At 36.4% G+C, this 22,252-nt stretch overlaps 2 protein-coding genes and 1 long non-coding RNA gene across 5 annotated transcripts; 1 reads left to right on the top strand and 2 right to left on the bottom strand.

The window, feature by feature from the left end:
* Window positions 1-4,528: 4,528 nt before the first annotated feature.
* LOC149041415 (uncharacterized) lies at window positions 4,529-7,390 on the bottom strand. Of its 2 annotated transcripts, XR_016188912.1 has the most exons (5): window positions 7,179-7,390; window positions 6,872-7,056; window positions 5,707-5,834; window positions 5,448-5,503; window positions 4,529-5,165 (listed from the first exon to the last, which is right to left on the bottom strand). It is a non-coding gene; the product is annotated as an uncharacterized LOC149041415 (long non-coding RNA). The 2 variants fall into 2 exon arrangements; XR_016188913.1 differs by lacking the exons at window positions 6,872-7,056; window positions 7,179-7,390 and adding an exon at window positions 6,207-6,346.
* Window positions 7,391-8,267: 877 nt separating this feature from the next.
* LOC149041414 (uncharacterized) lies at window positions 8,268-13,050 on the top strand. Its single transcript, XM_089180866.1, has 5 exons — window positions 8,268-8,288; window positions 9,362-9,646; window positions 10,236-10,269; window positions 10,655-10,852; window positions 11,429-13,050. Exons 1-5 carry the CDS (start codon window positions 8,268-8,270, stop codon window positions 11,614-11,616), a joined length of 726 nt encoding a protein of 241 aa, XP_089036992.1. The 3' UTR covers window positions 11,617-13,050.
* A 2,669-nt stretch (window positions 13,051-15,719) lies between these two features.
* On the bottom strand, window positions 15,720-22,215 carry LOC113674920 (uncharacterized). Of its 2 annotated transcripts, none has more exons than XM_089214013.1 (3): window positions 22,140-22,215; window positions 18,692-19,416; window positions 15,720-17,629 (listed from the first exon to the last, which is right to left on the bottom strand). In XM_089214013.1, the coding sequence occupies exons 2-3, from the start codon at window positions 19,405-19,407 to the stop codon at window positions 16,270-16,272; spliced, it is 2,076 nt and encodes a 691-aa protein (XP_089070139.1). In that variant the 5' UTR covers window positions 19,408-19,416; window positions 22,140-22,215; the 3' UTR covers window positions 15,720-16,269. The 2 variants fall into 2 exon arrangements, with proteins under 2 accessions (XP_089070139.1, XP_089070140.1); XM_089214014.1 differs by having other exon boundaries at window positions 22,027-22,160.
* Between the last annotated feature and the right edge of the window lie 37 nt (window positions 22,216-22,252).

The raw sequence follows: 22,252 nt of genomic DNA, 5'->3' as shown, positions 1-22,252 counted from the left end.
ACATTGTCTTGGTTATTTTTTTAAAAACAATTACTTTCCAAGAGTTTCGCTGCTAGGAGTGTTTTAGGCAAGCCATGTAGTAAACAGGTGAGCAGCACTGAACTTCTTGACTTACTGCCAGGAAAAAAAAAAAAAAAAAAAAAAAAAAAAAAAAACTCTACTGAACTTAAAACAATTCAGGTACCTACAAGAAAATTTGTCCTAATTTAGCAACAATAGTTACCCTTATCCATAATTCACAGAGAATAAGATAAGTATAGAACGATAAATACTTAGCAAAAATAAATGCCTCCGCGCATAACCTTGATGAAGTGAAAGCTCGTAGGCAAACCCTGGGGGCCATAAAATGTATTTGAACAACCAAAAGTAGCACACTGCTTTCCTTTCTTTTTGGGTGAAAAATAAGCTTTATCGACATTTCGGCTAGGACCATCCATTTTCCTTAAAGATCGAACAATTTTTACTGCCCACGTACGAATTTCATCAAAAGCGCTCACAGAGATTTAACACGAGCCAACCCCAGCCTCGTTCTCACGTGTGTGCGGTTCAATGTCCAATATGGCGCTGGGAACTGTAAAAAGGTCTACTCCCTTAGGCTTGTACAAGCTTGTACATAACATGCTATGAAAACCGACGACGCAGACTAATTTATTCCAATAATTGTTTAAAGTACGCAAGCTGCGTTCTTATAATCAGATGGATCAGTTTTCGTCCAAAGTAAGCCGTTGCTCAATTTTCCTCGCACACGACAGAGCTGAAAATTTAATGCGCCGTTGAAGAGGAAACATGACATTTATAGCAAACTTGTTTCAGTGCCCAACTGAACTTGAGACTCATCTAAGAACACTACTATATCAATTTTCGTATTTTGTAGCCTTTGGGGCAAAGTTTCCGCACAGCCCCATACTTCACTATGCATGCAGTCCTTTGTTAGAAGAAAAAAATAACGCAAACAATAGATTACCATTGGGACTATCCGCTTTCTGATAATATGAATCGCTTAGGTAACTACCGAATTATAGTAATTTGACTTACCTATTCCACAGAGGAACTTACGGGGTTCTCAGACGAAGACATCCCTACTTGTTCAATATAAATGGGAAGTGCGTTTGTGTACTTGGAAACGAGGCCAAAATGTGATAATCAGATAATCATCCCCAGGCTGCCTCCATGCTTTGACACTGGAAAAGGAACGACTAAGTCCAAACTGATGAAGGTGATAGATCTTTTAAGATGGGCGATGAATCGGTCGATATAATCGTTATAGAATATTTCAAAACTGGAGAATCACTGGATAAGAAGAAGAAAAGGAGGATTCTTGACTTCTTCAAGTTTTTAGGGGGAGGAGAAAGCCCTACCGAAGCGGTAGAATTGACTCTTCGTCGAAATTGGAATCTTCGCGAAGCACAGCTGAAGGCCGTACATGAAATTGTAAAGCTTGTTGAAAACCCACCAAGCTTGGTAAGTTTTAAGGAGAAATCTTTCCAGATTTTTCTTTCACTAAGAAGTGATTTATGTAATTTTCTTTCTCTGCGATACTTGGTGATGGATTTCAGAGTTCCTGGAAATCTATGACTGTGCGAAATTTAAATATAATCCAATGGAAGGAGCGACCCTCATGAACAACACAAATGTAAACTAACTAAGGAACGTTTGATCTGTTAGCCTTACTATGCAGTGGTTTTTAAAGATTTATGTCGATTTTCTTCCTTTAGAGAGGGCGTGTTTTTATGAAAGTATGAAAACGCAGAACTCTTTTCTGTGCCGATCGTCTACCAGTAATCTAGATTTAGCCAACGATATATTCATAAGCGTTCGATTGAAGATATTGGAACATTAACGAGAAAATGTTTTGCGTTCCTTTTGAGATGCAACCATGATTAAATATAGAAAACTACAATGCGGAAACTGAAATGGTGAACCATTGATGTAAGCATGTGTGGTCTCTTCATTTCGAAAGTTACGTACTACAAATTGTTTAATAAATATACATGTATTTGCATGACGAATTACAAGAAATTGGTTTCAGTTTTACGGTGGCTGTGATATTGTTACTATGTATAATGTACCCATTCATTGGTTTGATTACCTAACTGAAAAAAAATTTTTGAAAAAATTTAATCAAAGGTGACTTTTGTGAGGAACAGCCCTCATATTAAAGAGCTTGAATAATTATTGCAAGAGGACAAAACAACATAGAATCAGTCTGGTTGTCTGTTCGAAGCTTGGAGGATGTAATGGGCATTTTCCATTTATTGAGATATCCTAATATCTGACAAGGCTTCAATATTATAATAAGGTACATTTGTAATTAATTGAGCTCAAGGTTAAATGATGATATTGCTCCTTTATCAGCGTGTCAAAAGGGAGTTCATACCTGAATGGTTCAACAATGAAATTCAAGCCGCAATTGCAATGCATTCAAGCTGCAATCTGCATTGAAAAGAAACCTTGACAAATAATGCTCTAAATTGGTGCGACTACTGTTCTGGGCATAATAGAGTAGTCCATCTTATTCATAATGCTAAGCGCTCTTTTTACTGAAACTCAATTAACAACAACCTTGAAAATTGTAAAAACCTTTGGTGAATTATTTGTAGTCTTGCACCCTCCAAATGTTCCAAATTATCAAATCATTTAACCGTTGATGATGAGAACTATCATGATTATCATGATATTGCCTCCCTTTATAATAAGCACTTTGCAAATATCTCTTCCTTGAGGACCCTCTATTACTTCCATTAGCGCTCAGTTGAATGAAGTTGCTAGAACTGTATCTACCTGGGCTGGCATTAATCAAATGTCACTCGACACATCCAAATCTAAATCTGTACTTCTTATGACTCTGCAGAAATGCATGCAGTACTCTAACCAGCTCTGTGCTCAATTTCCAGATAGGTGGTAGATATATTGAGCAAGTGGACCATGCAAGTTGCTTGGCATTATGATAGATTGTAGCATGTCTTGGGAGCACCATATTGATACAATCTGCTGCATAGTTAGCTGTAGGCTTTCTCTTCTCTGCTCTGCTTTAACTTTGTGTTAACAACTACTTCACTTATTGTTCTGCTGCTTGGGGAAACTGCTTCCACCATCTCTTCTTAGAAGCATGCTGGACGTATAGTCCTTGATGCTGACTTCTCTTTGGCTTCTTTTTCTTTATTTTTGAAACTGAATAATTGTTGGATCCCTGTTTTTGGTGTCATTAATAAATACAGGAAACTTTTTCTTCTTTCAGCATTCTCCTTAATATGAATGCTCCTAATTGCCTCAGGAACAGATTTCAATTTCTTTCTGATTTGCATGGAACTTTGGGCTGTTATACAAGAGCCTCTATGACGTAAAAGTGCTATACCCACATGGTAACTCTGAGAAATACACACTTGCCTATAGTGCTACTAAACTCTTCAATGAACACAGTTCCAACCTAAAAGATTTCTCTTCTTCTTCTCCTCTGTGGACATTCAAATTTCATCCCTCCTCTCTCAAATCTAAATTACAAAATTTATTTCTCTCATGTCTATCCTCTGCTGAGCACTTGGAGGATTTGCTGCTGTTCTTCATAATGCCAACCACAACCTCTGCCGAGTATTTTATACATATTTCACTCTCTTTAATCAACTTATATATTACAATTATGTGTTTTTAAGTTTTTAGTCAATTTAGATTTTTACAATTTTATTGCCTGTTCATAGTTTATTCAACTTTTTAGATATCATTTCTCATGTATATATATAAGAATTTATTTTTGAGGGCTGTATGTTAGGAAACTGTAATAGGTTATTATGTCATCCTCGTTCATTCATCATTCATTATCTAAGGGGGATCTGTGGGCATTTAATTTCTAGCATTTTTGGTTTTGAAAGGAGTGCCAATTATAATAATTTTTATTGACCAAAAAAATTTTTTTTTGAACAAAAAGTTTTTTCTTAGATAGGCACCCAGGTGGAAATCTTATTAAGATCTTACTAAGATTCTTGTAAGTTTCTTACTAAGATTCTTATTAAGATTCTTAATTAAGAATCTTGTAAGACCTTACAAGATCTTGTAAGATCTTGTCACAAGATTCTTACAAGAATCTTGTAAGATCTTACAAGATCTTGTAAGAATCTTGTAAGATCTTACAAGATCTTGTAAGAATCTTGTGGTAAGATCTTGCCAGATCTTGCAAGATTCTTGTAAGAATCTTGTGACAAGATCTTACCAGATCCTATAAGATTCTTAACTAAGAGTCTTGATAAGTATCTTAGTAAGAAACTTACAAGAATCTTACAAGATCTGGTAGGATTCCTGTGACAAGAATCTTAATTAAGTACCTTCACAAGTTTTCAAAAGAACTTGTTAAGATTCTAAACAATGTCTTAATGATCTCTAAAAGAACTTACAAGAACTTGTGAGATTTTCAAACAAAAAATTCTTAAATATCACATTTTTTTCAGACCATAGTAGGTAACTGATGGTTTATGCAATATGCAGTAACTGGATGATCGAGGAATGGAGATCACAACTAAGAAAGAATTTCTTCATCCAACATTTAAGCAAAATTTATTTCAAATTCTCAACACTGAAATTAATTACTAAAAAAGATCTTGATAAGAAACGTTAACTGGTAAACATGCACGATTTAAATGACAATTGTACAAGAAGAGTTCTTGTTCTTCCCTTCGGTGTGTTTTAAAAATCTAAAAAAACAATTGTTTTAATTGTTGGAGTCATTTGACAGTTTGATTTGAACTACCATAGTTATCCTTTCACAAAAAAGCCATAATAACTAAAGGCATGTCCCAGTTTTAAATTGTTCTTTGTTTGATTCAAACTGAAATAGTTTTTCTTTTTTTAGAGTAATTTAAGCATGAAAACAAAAAAAAAACAACAAAATTTTGTATTGCAGCAAACATGTTCAAAGAATTAAAGCTCACTATCACTCATCTAAGTTGGCATTTTAGTCAATTTGACAGCTACTTGACAAGTAAATTTGCATATGTTTCAATTTTTTACAAATATCAACCAAGCCTTAGTTCATTCAGTCTACGGACTTGTCAACATTGCCCTCTACATTTTGAACTTTTCTCTTGGAATCCAAGCAATTTTTTTATTCAAGTAGAGCCTTATTTGAGACCACCTCTTATTCATTTGGGCATCACCAAATTTCTGTTTTATGGCTCCTGTGGGAAGAAAAAAGAAAATAGTAATTTGTATACAGGTACAAAATATACTAAAACCTTGAGAGCGTATTTTTTAAAATCCCTGCCAGAGAGGAGTAATAGGAGTTTGGTTTCATTGTACATCTAAAATGAAATGTAACATGTTAGGAGACAAGAATCAAGATTGGAAAAAAAACCCTCAGTGTTTAAATAATTAAGTATCATAATCTATTGTCTGCAGTAGAATTGTTGCTCTGACTTCAATTCCATCTTTCAGTAGCCTGACTTGTGAGGAGTACTTACTAAGATAGAGGGGAGGAGCTTCTCAATGGTTCTCCTTGATCACCATCATGCCTCATCTGTATGCAAAGAAAAGGAGGTAGTGACTATCTTTAACAAGAATTTATCATCTTTAAGAGCAAAATTTTTATGTACAAGTTCCCAGTTATGAATCTTGGCAATTTGCACTGCCCAACTCCAATCCAACAAACTTTGTTTACGCTTTGCACTGCTGAAACAGCTATTCCCAATTCCCACAAGAAGTTGATAAATGAAAAATTACCTTTTTACAATCAGAGGAGTTGCCACCCTTCTATCCCATTCTGTGCTTGTAGCATTAAGATGGGACTCAAAGTCTACTTTATTCAGGATACAATCATTTTTACAGGTGATCCTATCTCTCCAGTTCTCCTGTGAATATGAATTGAAAAAATGTTTACATTTGTTGAGCAATCCCTCCACTGAATTAAGTTTCATTAACCTTTAGAACAAAGAAAATTGTGAGAAAGGGAAGCAAGGAATCATAACTCAGCATTAAATGAAAACCAGAAAAAAAATACACACACATTCACAAAACAAAACAAATAAAAACTAAACAGAACCAAACAAAATACAAAAAATGTTGCATGGAATTAATACAGGTATTGAATGTATTAGAGTAAAATTAAGAGGATAACAGTGCCAAAATTCTGCCTTAAGCCATCTAAGTCAATGAAGTCTTGAAGGAGGGGGGGGGGGGAAATGAACTATCATGCACCAACATTGAGTATTTAGAGTTCTTACATCATCAGAAGAACTTCCCATTTTTTGGTAATTTTTGTTTGCTTTGGGAAGATTTCCACCACTGTGGACACGGCCGTGATAATCAAACCCAGTTTGGCTTTCATCATCATCCTCACCAGTGGAAACTTTTAAGTAGAACGTGGCAATTTATAATTATTTGGGAATAAAGGAATTCCATAATCGATTTCGCGTTGTTATTGCACCCTTCCAGTTTAACTTCTAGTGGTTATTAGTAAAGCCGAAGACAAATTAATTGTTTATTGTGAACCATTTCCATGCGAGACGACTGGAAGCTACGATGATTCTGCCTACAACACTTAAATCCAGAACAATCTGGATTAAAACTGACTTGAGAGAATTGCTACAAGTGCAGTAAGGTTAGCAGCCGCCGTTACGTGGTTTTGATGATGATAGCGTTACATCTCGTGTCAGTTTCCACTCAATTCTAAACAAAAACGCTTCCTGACGAAATCGAACCCTAACGAGATTTTATGATTTGCCTTGTATAAAAATACCGTGGCCTTGCAATTACATAAACTTATCGTCACTTTTTTCGTCCATGCTGAAAGAATCTAAAAAGTGCGAGAAATAAGTCTATCGCATCACCTTCCAGATGTGTAATGTTGATAACGTGAACTTAATGAATAAAAGTCAGTAGCACTTACCTTCGGGATGATTTGCCTTCATTTGCTTCATTACCAGTCGTGCACTAGTGGTTTTTTTAGAAATCTTCTCAAGATACTTAAACTACCAAGACCAATGTGTTCCTTGAGTTATAAAGCGAGTGTCGTGCACAATCATACGTGTGCTTTCTATGTGCTTAGATGTGTAAACTATTCACCTGAGGCCCCTTCACGTGACAGAATAAAACAAGGATATCGCAAACTTGAATGTGTAATCGTAGTGTTCTTTCACAAGAAAAGCAAAACGCGATTTATCTCCTCTGGTGTGCTGTAAACTCATGTTACTTACCGACTGCGTCATTTTCTGTATTTTAAGCGACAGTAACATTAGTTATTTTGTAAAGAACTTGGCTTGTAAAATCCTAATTCTCGAGATCATTATTCTTCTTCAGGGCTTTAGACACAATTAAATTTCACAACGAGGTAGATAACACTCAACCAAAGTAAAATTTCTGTAAAACTTTGCCGAAACGAAATGGCGCGAGAACGGTTGACAACAACGGTCGAGTGAACAATTTGTAATTTTGCGCCGGCCGTAGCGGGAGACTGGGGAAAACCTTAGTGAAAGTACAAAATGTCATGCAACTCTCGCAAGTATTTTGTAAGTAACTACCTATAAACTTTTTTAAAATACTTTTAATTTCTGCCATCTGACCGGTCTGCAAATTTCCGATGTTTATTTGTTATTATTTTGTAAAGAATTTGGTCGGTAAAATCCTAATTCTCAAAATCATTCTTCTTCTTTAGGGCTGTAAGGCACAGTTAAATTTCGCAACCAGGCAGATAACACTTGACCAATGTAGAATTTCTGTCAAACTTTGTCCGAAACGATATGATGCAAAAACAGTTAACAACAACGATCAAGTGTACAATTTGCAATTCTGCGTATGCGCAGTGGCGTGGAATGCCTTGGTGAAAGTACAAATTTCATGCAACTTTCTTGAAAAATATTTTTACAAGCAGCTAGCTATGAATTTTTTTTTAAATACATCTTTTCACTCTGCCATCTGGCTGGTCTGCATACTGCCATATTTTTTTTTCTGAACCATATCAGCGAAAGTCTCTTGCTTGTGGAATGTGGTGACATTATCTATGGGTGTCTTTATGTTCAAGGGAAAGATGGGAAGGTTTAATCCCTTTCTAGACACTCCCTATGAACATGATTAGTGATTATTTAAACTAGCTGTTCAGTATATTTCATAATCAATCATCAAATGTAATCTGAAAAGACTGTCCAAATTTAATCTGCTGATACCATAATTCCAGTGGAACAATTACCTCTTTAGAAAGCAGCTGCATGTATATTGTGTTCTCAGGTCTGAAATTTGCACACCATACCATAGAAGCTTACTTGACGTTATGTGATCCCCTTTTGGACATGGCATTTTTCACATCATGTGTGAGAGGTTTTAAGCCTTATGCATCCCCATGCTCTCTTATGAACAGAACAGGAAAAGCATTTCAAGTTACTCAAGAATGTACTGGAATAAACTTGATAAAATCTTGTCAAGAACATTTAAATTCCTACTGATCTTAAAATTTTGATTCTTACAAAACTCTTAGATGAACTTTAGATGAAATCCTGTCTAGAATCTTAATGATGTTACATTTACAGATCTTACTTCATTATTAAGATTCTTAAACAAACTTACCAAGATCTTGTCAAGAAGCTTGTAAGATCTTCCTTTTCTTAAAGATTAGGATTCTTACAACTGAGATTCTTAAGTGAACTTTATGTGATGTTGTTAAGAACTTTCAAGATCTTAATGCCCATGTGTTGTAAAAATTTTTTTTAGGATTCTTAAAAGATTCTTAAATAAACTTAATAAGATCTTGTTGAGAACCTTTCAAGATCTTAACCCCCATTTCTTGTAAAATTTTGTGAGGATTCTTACAAGATTCTTAAATAAACTTAGTAAGATCTTGTTAAGAACCTTCCAAGATCTTAATCCCCATGTGTTGTAGAATTTTGTCAAGATTCTTACAAGATTCTTGTATAAACTTAATAAGATCTTTTAAGATCTTACAATGCTCAAACCTGGTTAAGATTTGTTCAAGAATTTGGCAAGATCTTATTAAGATTATTAATTCTTAAGAAGATCTTAGTAAGATCTTCATCTTAATTGCCATCTTATAAGATTCTTACAAGATCTACCAAGATCTTACAAGATCTTCCAAGATCTTAATAAGATTTCCACCTGGGCTTGAGAGTTACACTTTGAATACCTTCCCAGCCTCTTACCTATTTTATAACTCTTTCAGAAAATTTTGAAGCTCATGGTTTGTAATGTACTTATTAAATGATCATTAATGAACAGCTGATAGGAAAAGAAGAGTAATCGGTTAGATGTTATGGGTATCCATGACAATGCTCACAGGCTAAACAGACTGCAGTAGAATGCCAGTAACTAGCTTTTATTGAAACTCGTGATGTTGATGTCTTACTTTTTTGTCTTTCCCTCCTTTTTTTAGAAAACTGGAAGTCCTGAGAAAAAACTGGTTCTTAGTGTCCTTATTAGCTCAAATCTTCTCAGCTTTGTGGTTAGACTTCTGTGGATACGTGTTCCTAATGAGTGCACAGAGAACAGTGAACCTTGGAATGCAGGATATTTTAACAGCCTGGTAGTCTTGAAACACATTTTGACTCTTCCTCAATATACTCAAACTAACCGATCACAAATTACAGAATTGAATACTGTGGAAGCTGTGTTGGACTTCTGTGATGCCGACCTTGATCTTTTAGCATGTTATCCAGCCGTATGTGTGTTAAAAACTTTGAGTTGTTTGCACCGCGAAACTTGTAACAAATCATCTCATTAAATGCACTCCCAAAGCTTGGAAACTTGATTTCAAAAGGTAATTGTCAAAAAATGGTTGTCAAAGCCTATAGGTGAGGAGTACAGCCATATGAAAAATCTGTTTTACGTGATCGATATGATCAGTTAGAAGAAAAAATCTTTAAAATTATGTTCTGTGCTGGTAGAGCTGGAAACCCTCAAATTTGGAAAAATATATCAGATAACCAACACCTGTATGATGGCAATGAAGTGTTGCACAACTGTGTGTAGTCTCAAAACTCAAATTTTGCTAAAGGTTGGCAAGCATTTTTGTTTTCACTGAACACAGGTATCCAAATAATACTCATTGAGCTTCTTGAGTGCTCTGGCACCAACAGCATCTGGCTTTTTATACATATCTTCAAAGGATCTTAAGGTTGATGCAAATTTCGAGCAAAGTGGTGTTAATTTACTTCATGATGCTAAAAGCAAGTGAGCTGGTGAATGTTGCAAACTGTAAGTTATGTGTATACCAAAATTTATTTTTGATTCATTAATTTCCTTTCAAGGTTGCAGAACAGAGTGATAAATACAGAAGACACGGTAGATATCTCAGTAGATATCTCAGTAGCATAAGACACAGTTAAAGAATAAGAATAAGAAAGTACCCTTAGACTGTACAGTTGTACCCCACATCTGAATGAAAAAATGTAGAGGGCCAGGCAGATAAATCTTAATATTATCCAAAGAGTTGGCACTCTGACCTGCGGTGTCCAATGAACACTCTACCTTAGGTATATGCTCTACATGTTGTCTAAATGGAGTGGTTTGCCAACTTCAGGCAAAGGTGAAATTTCTGGATGTTTGTCTTTTAGGCCTTGATAAAACGCTTTAAAACTCCTGCAATAACTGCAAATGACTGCAACATGAGGAGATGTAGAAGCAACTGGTAGTTGTGTGAAATTATCCATTATAACTTAAAAAAAGTGAAACTATGTAAAGTGGACCCTCAATGGAGTGGACAAAAATTATAAAGTGACCACCTGTCACAGTCTGGATTTTGTTATTTTGCATTGCATTTATTGTTTTGTTCTTCTCTTTCATAAGGTTATTGTTGAGAAAGCACCAAAAGCAAGGATAGGAGACTTGGATAAGAAGAAATACCTGGTTCCCTCAGATTTGACAGGTTTGTCAAAATATTAAGTTCAAATAGGATTAAGTATGTGGTTATTTATTGAATGTGGTTCCCACTAAGGATACATTTTTTTTTATGATGACTTCCCCCATCAGCTCTTAGTCTTAGTCATGATTAGTTTCTAACATGTCATGAGATGGTAGTATGGGAAACCATGATGGTTTTACTCTTTTAGGTTGCTGTTCTGAAATCTAATCACACAAATTTATGCAAGTTTCCTGCATTACAAGCTACATTTCAGCATGGGTGAAACTCATTGACAAAGCAAATGAAAGTCCCATAGCCTTGTTATTCAGCATTCCTACCCATCTTCTATTGGTTACGAAGGCATGTACTTAGTTCTAGTTAGAAGAAGTCTTGGAAAACAGTTATTGCCAGGAAAACCAAAGGAAATAATTGAAAATTTTGTCAGAACAACAAAACAAGAGACACCTTGATCAGGTGTCTCTTTACCCATTACAAATAAACTCATACTGATCATTAGTTGTAGAAAGTCATGTAATTCTGTGACAGGAAAATTGGTCATGTGAAAATTAATATTGGTGTTTTTACTTTTATCTTCCATAGTTGGACAGTTTTACTTCCTTATTCGGAAGCGAATTCATCTCAGACCTGAAGATGCCTTGTTCTTTTTTGTGAACAATGTCATCCCCCCCACAAGTGCAACGATGGGTCAGCTTTACCAAGAACATCATGAAGAAGACTTCTTCCTCTACATAGCATACAGTGACGAGAGTGTCTATGGAGCTCAGTAGAAAAAAAAAAAGAGACATTTGTATAGTTGAACTTTTAATTTGGGTCAGTGAGGCTGTGAATGAATTCTTTTAGCAGCCATAGTCAAGGTTATAAAATTATGTTCAAGTACAGTAAATAGAAAAAGTGTTATTGCTATATTTTGTGGTTAGTAATTAACTTGCTTTGGTCAGCAGTCATAATGTTTAAAGTACATGTATATTTTTGTTGCAAGCAGGCTGCTTTGCTGAATTCAATCAAAAGTCTCATTATTCCAATGAGAGCTTAATTGCCATGACAGTAGCTCAGTAGACAAACTTGAAGTAATCAATGTTGAAAACTCGATCAGTTATGCTCCCTTCCAAAGGTGTTATACCATCCTTTCATCCATTTACTTCCCTCTAGCTGATATAAAAAGTACTCAGATACTGATTAATTCTGGTTCTCAAAGGGTTTAAGCCATACTTCACTTAGGGGTCACTCATTTGGGGGAACTTTTTCTCTGTCCAACCATTTTCTTGCTTTAGTATGAGTTATCAGGGTCAACATGGCTGTTGTTACTACTGATAATATCATGCATTATCTTCATGTAGGTTAACATTTTGATTCTATAGAGTGAACAGTATTTAATTATCTTCAATTTGTAATACACTGTTAAAGTTCAGATGATGAGAATGAGGAAAATTATAAAATACACAGAAGTTATTGTGGTTATGTAATAACACATAGCCAGCAAAGAATTTTCTGCTTGTTAACCAAGGGAATTACTGTCCTCTCAGCTCCCAGAGGTAGTTCTGAAATGTATCATGACAGCTGAAACAGCACATTTTCAATTTACACCATGAAACTACCACCTGGATCTTCCCTTCAGTGGAATAACCAGGTGCCCCCTTAGAAATGTGGGGTTTCCAAAACAGTAGTTAGTTGCCTGTGACACCCTAGTGCTGGTGAAGCACAGCCCAAGAATAGGTTCAACAATCACTGGTTAATCCCTTGCACATATATGACCTTGAAAAGTTTGCAGCATTTGTGATGAATGATCTTTAATTTTTAGTTGGTTACTGTGTTCTACATATCTTTCTCATTTGCTGCCACTTTAAGAAGTTACATGTATTTAGAGATAAAAATCTGTTGTGGTGTAGATTATCTGCAATAGATCTCTTTACAACTATGGTGGTGTGAAAGTTGTCCCTTCCCCTCTGTGCATTTTATTTTAATGATTATCAATAAATCAATTTTTTGACCAATATAATTTTTGGTAAATAGGTTTTATCCTAAGATAGCTGAAGACAGTTTTGGACAAGGGTTTTAAACTGTAAAGAAACTAGGACACTTTGTATCTGTCCATTTGAATTCTTAAAACCTGGAATAAATAAATTTAATATCATCAGTTCAAACGAGTGGTGTGTTGTTATTGTTATACATAGCACAATAATGAATAAAAATATAAACCTTGAGATTGCGTACTTGAATTTCACCTCGAAGTATTTAATATATTGTTCCTGACTACTGAAGGGTCATAAGGACCTGTACATACAAGAAGTAGGGTTATGAGAAGATTCCCTCTTGCCAGTATGACTGTACTGTAGTACATTTTCAGAACACCTATGTCCAATGCAGAGCTGAAATTTAAGTAAAATATTTTCAAGGAAACAATAAAGCCTCTGAAGAAACCATCTCTTTCGGTTGGGTACTTGTATCAGCCCTACTTCTTGTATTACCATTTTCAGCAGTGTGGAGGTTGAATTGTATTTTAAAAGTGAAGAAGCTGAGACTCCTTATAAAAGTACTTGAGAGGCAGCTTAGTACGTGAGTAACGATAGGGGCAACCTGAGGCGTTTACGGACTACCCCCGGACTACCCCGTGCTTCGGTAGCCGGTCTCTGCGGGAAGATAAGTGGAGGGTTAACATATTGAGACGTAGAAAACGTGTACTCTGTAGACTTGAGAAAATACAGAAAGTTGAAATGGCTTGATTCGATTACAGGGCTTTCACTTATCATGCCAGAATTGGGTGTTATGCAATAAGATCAGTGTTATTTTACCACCGTGTCTCTTTGCTTTATAGGCTGGGAAGGAAGCGCTGGAAACGGCTAAAGAAGAAAAATGTGTTCAGATTTGAAGCCGAACCCCTGAGAATTTGATAGAGGAAACTTGAGTACACGACTGAGAGCTTCCTATGGAGTAACAATGAAGGAGGGACCGGGTTGAGGATTTAAGAAGACAAAAACTAATAGTGGCCAGGCAACCAAATTTCCTATAATTCAACATGTTTTTACATCATCACTTAAATGCATCAGCTTTCAGCATTTTCTAATTTACGTTCTTTAATTCAAGAAAGATCAAGGACATTTTGCAGGAGTAAAACTATGAAGGTTAAGCACGATAATTGTCACTATGGCAAACTGTTCCGGTCTCGCTACCGGTCCGTATCATTGTTAAATCTGGTACACTTTGCCGTTTAGTTTCCCTGAAATCATTATTAGGGTAAACCATTTCATTTTCGCTATGAGGTTGTTCCGTGGTCTGGTCTGGCACGCTTTCCCACTTAGTTCCTCTTCCATCCGCACAGTTTCTACGAGATAGAGGCACTAGGATATGCGCAATACTTTTTAGCTTTTGAGGGTTGCGGCGCGTCTCGTCATTCTTTAAGGGTGGTGTCACCCTTTGCGCTATGATTTCTCCGTTTTTCGCCCCCGTCATTTTTTCCGCGCACTCCTTTGTTGAATTCCTGTCATCGAAATCTTCAAGGAACGTATCACCGATTGTGCTATGTGTGACAGCTCCATCCTTGGACTGATTACCTGTGATATCCTCGTCACCAACCACCGAGCCCGCCAAAGCTTGAGGGCTATCATCTGGAAGGGCAGCAAACGGGACAGATTTCCTGGAGACTATGGTATCAAGGCTATCAAATATATCCCATGGATTGCTTTTCGTTGCTTTGAATTGGAAAAATGCTGTTTCGGTCCGTTTTGATGTGCTTTTTCTACCCTTGCTTGTTTTTCCTTTCGTGCGTTGGTTCAAGAATTCATCATTTTCGCCATTTGACTCTTTGGTGTCAATGGAATGAATATACTTTGCTTCAGCTGTTCGTCCCGATGAACGTGAAAGAGAAACACCCATCTCTTAACATGAAAAAACCCTCGCTACTCAGGTTGTGAAAATCTCTGCTAAAAGTCCTTGCGACTTTGCGTCATAAACACGCAACTCAGTTACGCGAAATGCTACGTAACACTTTCAGCGCGCACAAATCTTTAGGTAGCGGGTGACATTGCTACGACACGGCCGCAGCGACTGTTCTCTTCGCGTCACTTCGTCAGATAGGTCCCGAAAAAAATACGATCCTTTATGAGGGGACCAGAGAACGTTTTTCAAAGGGTGTCTAAAGGCCTATTTACACGGCACGACTTTGTCGCATGCAACAAGCTTACGACAGGCCTACGACATGACTTAAGAGTCGTAAGCGAGTTGTAGGTTTGATTTACACGAAACAATTCGTGTCGTAAGCCTGTCGTAAGCTTGTCGCATGCGACAAAGTCGTACCGTGTAAATAGGCCCTAAGTTTGTTTTGTGCGAGACCATTGTGGTGGAACAATTACTAAGTACAGTAACCGCACCTTTCTATTTCTATTAATATAAGTTAGGAAGTAGGTTAAGAGTTTTGGTGGGTAATTTAGTGTTAACAACTAAGTTGAAACGTAAATTAGCCACCGTAAAGGGTAGTGGCTAATTTACGTTTTCAACTCAGTTGTTAACACTAAATTACATGCAATACTCTCCCACCGACGCAGCACCACAGTTTCTTTAGAAACTTACCCCTTTATTTAAGAGTTTTGGTGCACTGTCATTCCTTGCCAACAAATTGTTTTAAAACCAATTTTTTAGGAACCTTAAAACAATTACTTATTGAACAAGTACTCGATTGTTAGATTCGAAATATCAAGTGGATGCTAGTATAGCCAGCGATGGAAACTCAGTTTCACTGAGAAACTTAGAAAAGCGGGTACATTTGACACCAACAGGTCATTTGAGGGGCCATCTGATTACTGACAACTCACAAAAAAGTTCAAATGTTCCGATAGAAAACGAAGAATCCAAACCGAAGAATAACTCGCAATCGTATTATAGCAATTTTATTCGATCTGAAATCAAATTAATACGTTCAAAGATTCTACTCACTAAATGCAATCTCATAATTAATAGAAGGAACTACAAAAGCGAAATAAATGCCCGTGAGAGCTAAGAATGGATGTAAGCGAACCTATGGGGTTCTTAAAACAAGCCTAATTACAAATGCTTTAAACTCCATTGGGTAACCGAGAAATCTAATCCTAACTTAACAGTTCAATAATAATTTTCGGTTCATTTACTTCTATGGCGAGTTTTCTTAAATTTCCTTGAATACAGCATATATAAATCCGCGCAACAGGTAAGCAGTAAAAATTCTGATCATTTCAGTACGACTGTCGGCAAACGGTTGTCAAGTTTGTAGTACACATTGGTTATTATTCTATACTGGCAATCATATAGCCAGAAGTAGTGGATACATTTTACAACTACAAGTTAACTTTTAACATAAAAAGGAAAATTTGCACCAGTTGATCACCTTAAATAACCTCCTCACTAGAAAGGAAGTGTGACAACTTATATGTAGATTGATCACAATTAGTGAGTCACTCTGTATCAATGTCCATTGGGGATTGGAATGGCTCCCTGTTTGAGTCCAAATGTGACGAGGTTGGAAATTGTCGTGGAACCTGTTTTGCTCTATTGTCAGTCGTCTCTTGAATCCCTTGAGCTGAAATTAAAGCCTCACCACCAGCCTTTGTAGTTATGACAATGAGATAACAACAACACCTGGATACTGCAGTGTATAGCAACTCTTTAGCACATCCATTTCTTTCTGAATCATCTTCGTATGGAGGATTATACAAGATAACCACTTTAGATTCAAGGCCCTTGAAGCACCTAATGCTTTCCACCACAATCTTGTTGTCATTCTTCTCAACTAAGTTGTCTGCAGTTTGGGTTTCAACGCTATATTTTGAAAGTGCCTGTCTGAAAGATTTTCTTTTGGCTACTGTTTCAACAAGAATACAAATGTCCCTTTCTTGAACATGTTCTTCACGTAGCTCTTCCAAATGAGGAATGATTGTGCTGGCACCTTTGTCGTCTGAGATCACTTTGTTTTCCAAAGAAGTATCCCATTTAATTGGTAAGCCATATTCTTGATGACCAAGTGTAATGCCATTTTCAGATGTCATCAATGATTTAAAGTACTTCTCTGACTGCTTGAAAATATTTCCTGTGTTGCGAAGCACTTTCTTGAGCTCTGCACTGTTTTGGAGATATCCAGAGAACAATTTCAGCAGCTCTTTAGAGAAGTATAGGTATTGATTTGTGTCATACATGACCCAGAAAAACCCAGCAGGCTTCAACAAGTCTTCTAGCTCAGCCTCTTCATTGACATTAGATGTCACAGAGCTCTTGTGCATCAATTCAAGAAGGGCTGGCCACTTACTTCCAAACAAGTCTTGACCTTCATCTACCAAAATGTGGTCATACTTTCCACGGAAATCTGATTTCTGGGTTGAGAGCTGCTTGAAGGCAGAGCTAACAGCCGCCTCTTTCTCATCGTTACTTGTTGGAATTCGGCGTGAGCCAGTAACATCCATGATAAGTTTAGAAAATGTTTTAACATCTAAGAAGTTGCTTTTCACACTTTTAGGATCAGGAGACTTTACTAGTTGGGTTTCAAGCACAGACTGTAACTTCTTGCATAACACAGCATTGAAGCATACAATAAGAATATTCTCATTTTTTTTATGCTCTAGAATGGAACTTGCCAAAGATTTTGCCTTCTCCAGCAATAGCATTGTCTTGCCACTTCCAGCTGGACCCCTAATCCACAGTTTGGGAGGATAATGACCAACCAGCAACTCCACTTGTTCTACTGTTTTGAACATCAAAGTCTTTTCAATGCGGTTAATGCAATTGTCAAGGAGTGGACTGACATGGACCATGCCAACAAATCTAATTGAAAAAATGTACAAAATGACATTATGTTCATGTTAACATGCATGGCCAGACACTTAATGTGCAATTTGTTTTTTATAGCCAGTGGCTCATGCTTGTATCAATGTATGGTATGGTTATAATCATTAATGTCTATCACACAATCCTCAATATTAATCAGAGTCCACACATTAAAAGAATTCAAATTTAATGTGCATAAGTACTAACAATTACTATGCTCTCCCAAATACCTGTATTTGAGCAAAGTTTGCAAAATATGTCATTTACATTTCTAAAGTTATTTTTTGATTAATCTTTTTTTAATCAAAATTTATGATGTCATGACATTCCACATTAGCATGAAACAAAAACTTGGATATCTCGGAAACAAAAGAACATATTTTAAAAAATATAAACACCATTTTTGTTTTTTTTTTAAAAATTCTTTCAAATAAGAAGCAATTGTTTTGCAATGTCTTTAAGACTAATGGATGGAAAGGTATGAAACCCCAGTGCATGTCAAGAAATCAACATTGTCTAGCCTGTGCTCCATTTTATTGTCATTGAGAGTAATAGAAAGTGAGCAACATGTAATTTACAATCAAACCATATCTGATAACTGGTGATAACTGGTGTTTTGAGACAATCATGCAGCACAAGATAACACCAAATGCTTGTGAAAAAATGTGCCTTCTATATTTTACCCGTTGTCATATTTTATCTTCAGACTAGCATTCTTGAGCAAGGTGTTGATGCTCTATTCCCCAAAAAACAAGAACAAGAAAATCCTAAACACAGTTTTTTAGTTCAAAACGTGCAGATCAAGTTCCTATGAAAAACTATATTAGGTTTTGATTTAAAGTGTTGTCAAATAAAACTGTCTTTAGTTGTAAAATATCTCGCATGAAAAAATAAGCTCTGCCAAAACTGTTAAAGTAAGTTAACATCCAAAAACAACATTAACATTATTTTATCAAGCTTTAAGAAAATGTACACTTTTATAGGGAAAGTGTGAAACATTGGCATGCTATTTCCGTTTGGCTAAAAGATGTAACAGGTTGGTTAAAATACAGCACTCACCTCATTACCAGGTACTCATAGATGGTTTGATCAATTTCTGAATGTTCTTCACTTACTGGGAACTTGCCATACCACCATTCAGAAAATGTTTGTGCATCGGTACAGTCCTCTTGATAAAGTACATGGTCCTTTGCACTAAGTGACTGACCTCGCTGAGTATTTGGCAATACCACAAATGCTGGGAATTTGTTGAATATTTTGTCCACTTGCTTATTGGACATTATCCCAGCTTCTATCATTTTTTGGAAAAATCTTTTCAAGGCTAATTTGTCTTTTTGAATCTGACTGTCAGCTTTATGATGTCCACCTGAAGTTTTTGTTGCTTTTACTTGGAAAAACACAACCCCATGGACATGATGTACCATAACAAAGTCATGTTCACCCATTACCCAATTTGACATCTTAGTACTTGATATCTTACCAGACTGCCACATGGGAATGTACTCACTAAATTTATAGGAATGAATAACAAACATGGGTTCCTTCTTAATTTCACCAAATTCTTTCAAAATGTCAAAGAAATGTTTTTCTGTAATTTCCCCTAAATTTGGGTTGTTTGCCTTAGATATGAAAGAGCGAGGGACCATGTGAGTGCCTTCGGGATCTTTCCAGTCTGGATAGTAATCATCTAGGCGAGAACAAATTTCCTCATCTAAATGACGTCTTCCATTATCTTGCAGATCTTTCTCTCCACAAGATTTCACTGGAGGATACATTTTGAAAACCTATGAAAATTAACAAAAGTCAATATCAGCAAGCTGAAAAAATATTTAAAATACAGTAAGTAAATATGTGTTGCTGCAACTCCATTCCTAAAAGTGAATTCTGAGTTTTCACAGAAGCAAGTGAAATCTTACAGTGTAAACATGCACAGTTTTTAAGTGTCATTTTGATAAGGATAACAATAGTTCCCTAGTAATTTGTTTAAAATTAATAAAGGGGCAATGTTTATATTATGCGACTAAGTTTGTGAGAAAATTTTCTTGACCTAAAAAGTGAAAGAGAAAAACTCTGTTCTCCCTGAATCACTTTTAGGGGACACAGGAAGAATTGAGACTGCCACTAAAATAGGTTTATTGTTATTGACATACATGTCATTATCATTCTCTAAAAGAATTTTCAAAATCAGAGGATATGGACCATCAGGTCCAGCTGCTTTATGAATAAACAATCTGTTCAGCAGTTGATCATTTTTCTCCCAATCTGCAATTAACCCTTTAACTCCCAGAAGTGATTTATATGTAACTTCTCCCAACAATATCCATCAAACACATACTGAGATTACTCAAACTCATCAGTTAGAGGTTATCATGATATAACATCAAATTCTGGTAACTAAATTACAAGGAAATGTGTAACAGCTAGATGGGAGAATTAACAACCAAATCTTGGGAGTTAAAGGATTAAGAGGTCAATATTCTGACAACATATTTTATTCTGGTTTGAGGACCATGAAGCAATAAAAGGGTATTACTTATACTCTTTGGATGGGATGGCAGTAACCATTTTTAAACTTCCTATCCCTATATGGCTTCATATGTAGGTGGTACATAAACTTTGTGTGTGGGCTGTGTGTAATGCCTGGTATGCTGATGAAACCTCATGAATATTTTCAGTTTAAATGCAAGGCTGTGCTCTAAGGAAAATTTCAGGGAGCCCTTCGGGCTCCCAGGCGTTTTAGCTTGGGTGCCCAGGCCTAAAAGATGGTCGCCCAAATCAAAATTTCGGGGAGCCCTTTGGGCTCCCAAACATTTTAGCTGAGGTGCCCGGGCCTCCTAGTTGGTCGCCCAAATTAATAAATCAGTCAGTTAATTATTAAAAATTAAACAAACTGTTTTCGTAACGAGTCAAATAGAACTATGTGCATTTATTTATTGTTTTTATGTTCATGAAACATCGTATCCTTTGACCTCCTGAAAACCTATCATCACTTATAGTCAAATAATTATTAAATTCACACTTACAGAAGCAGTGCAAGGACAATGCGGGACTTATAGAGTTTATACCCGTTTCTAAAACAATCACAAAAAAAAACGTATCTGTTCTTTTTCATACATCGTGTTTTACTGGAAAAACAATCGTAAGTTATGTTTTTGCCTCGCAGACACGGCAGTAAAAAGCCGGCTAAAATATTAAATTAGCATAGAAGAGCGACTCCCGTGTTTATTCAGCGATTTATTAATCGCTGACCGTACTTTACGCCTATCAGAGCAGAAGTAACAACTTCTTTTGAAAAACTAGCTGATGAGCCATCCCAATTTAAAGGAAAAATTTTAATGCTATTGGAAAAGCCGTTAAAATCGAAAACTGTGCAGCTAGTCAAGTTCAAAGTCAAGGATTATGCTACATGTGAATTCACGTGGAACGACCTTTGAACATCAACGCGCGCCCGATGGAACAACATTTTCTTTTAAAAGAACGACTCCCGTGTTCATTTAGCGATTTATTAATCGTCGACCGTACTTTACGCCTGTCAGAGCAAAAGTAACAATTGCTTTTCAAAAACTAACTAACGAGCCATCCTAATTTAAAGGAAAAATTATAATACTATTTGGAAAAGCGGTTAAAATCGAAAACTGTGCAGCTTGTCACAAAGTCGATGATTATGTTACACGTAAATTCACGTGGAACGACCTTTGAATATCAACGCGCGCCCGATAGAACAACATTTTCTTTTTTTTTTTACTGTAAATCAAGAAACCAACACCAGCCAGTCGCCCGGCCGGGCGACCAAGAAAATATTTTCAGTCGCCCGAGGCCAAATGTTAGTCGCCTCAGGCGACCGGGCGCCGTTAGAGCACAGCCTTGTAAATGTACACGTGTCTATATCCTACATTCTCCCTAACGTAAAGGGTGTATCTGAGGTTCTTTGCTGCTGCCTAACAACATCAAGGCATATGAACCAATTTTCAAGTTGAACACAACACTTAGATCTCACTTAGAACCCCTGGAACCATCGAAACAAGACGGTGTTGTTTACAAGATCCTATGTCAATGCGGCAAAGTGTACAACGGTGAAACTGGGGGATCAATGTGAGAAAGGATAAAAGAACATGACAGAGACAACACAAAAACACAGCTCAAAATAATTAATGCATCGCTGAAGAGGAAACGTGACATTTATAGAAAACTTGTTTCAGTGCCCGACTTATAACTTGAGACCCATCTAAAAACACAATTATCTCAATTTTCGTATTTTGTAGTCTTTGGCATCCTTTTGAACGAAAAAGGACCTCCAAACACAAATTTCCTTAGAATTATCAGGTTCGCGCGCTTCTGGAAGTTGAGTTTCCTTGAAATTCATCGTCAGAGGAAAATATTTCCACCCAATTTACCTCTTCTCTTTCCCTCTTTTTCGATGAAGATGATGTAGAAACTATTAACCACTTTCTGAGAACATAAATCGCTTGGGTAACTACCGAATATTAATTACAGTAATTAAACTTACTTTTCACAGAGGAACCACCAGGTCTCGATACTTAACTTTCCCGCTTGTTCAACATAAATGGCGAGTTCGCTTGCGCACTTGGAAACGAGGCCAAAATGTGATAATCATCCCCA

This window comes from Pocillopora damicornis, chromosome 8, assembly GCF_964200805.1.
Source record: "Pocillopora damicornis chromosome 8, jaPocDami1.2, whole genome shotgun sequence".
Lineage (NCBI taxonomy): Eukaryota > Metazoa > Cnidaria > Anthozoa > Scleractinia > Pocilloporidae > Pocillopora > Pocillopora damicornis.
The sequence above is the reverse complement of the archived record's forward strand: the minus strand, read 5'-3'. Positions and strand labels throughout refer to the sequence as shown.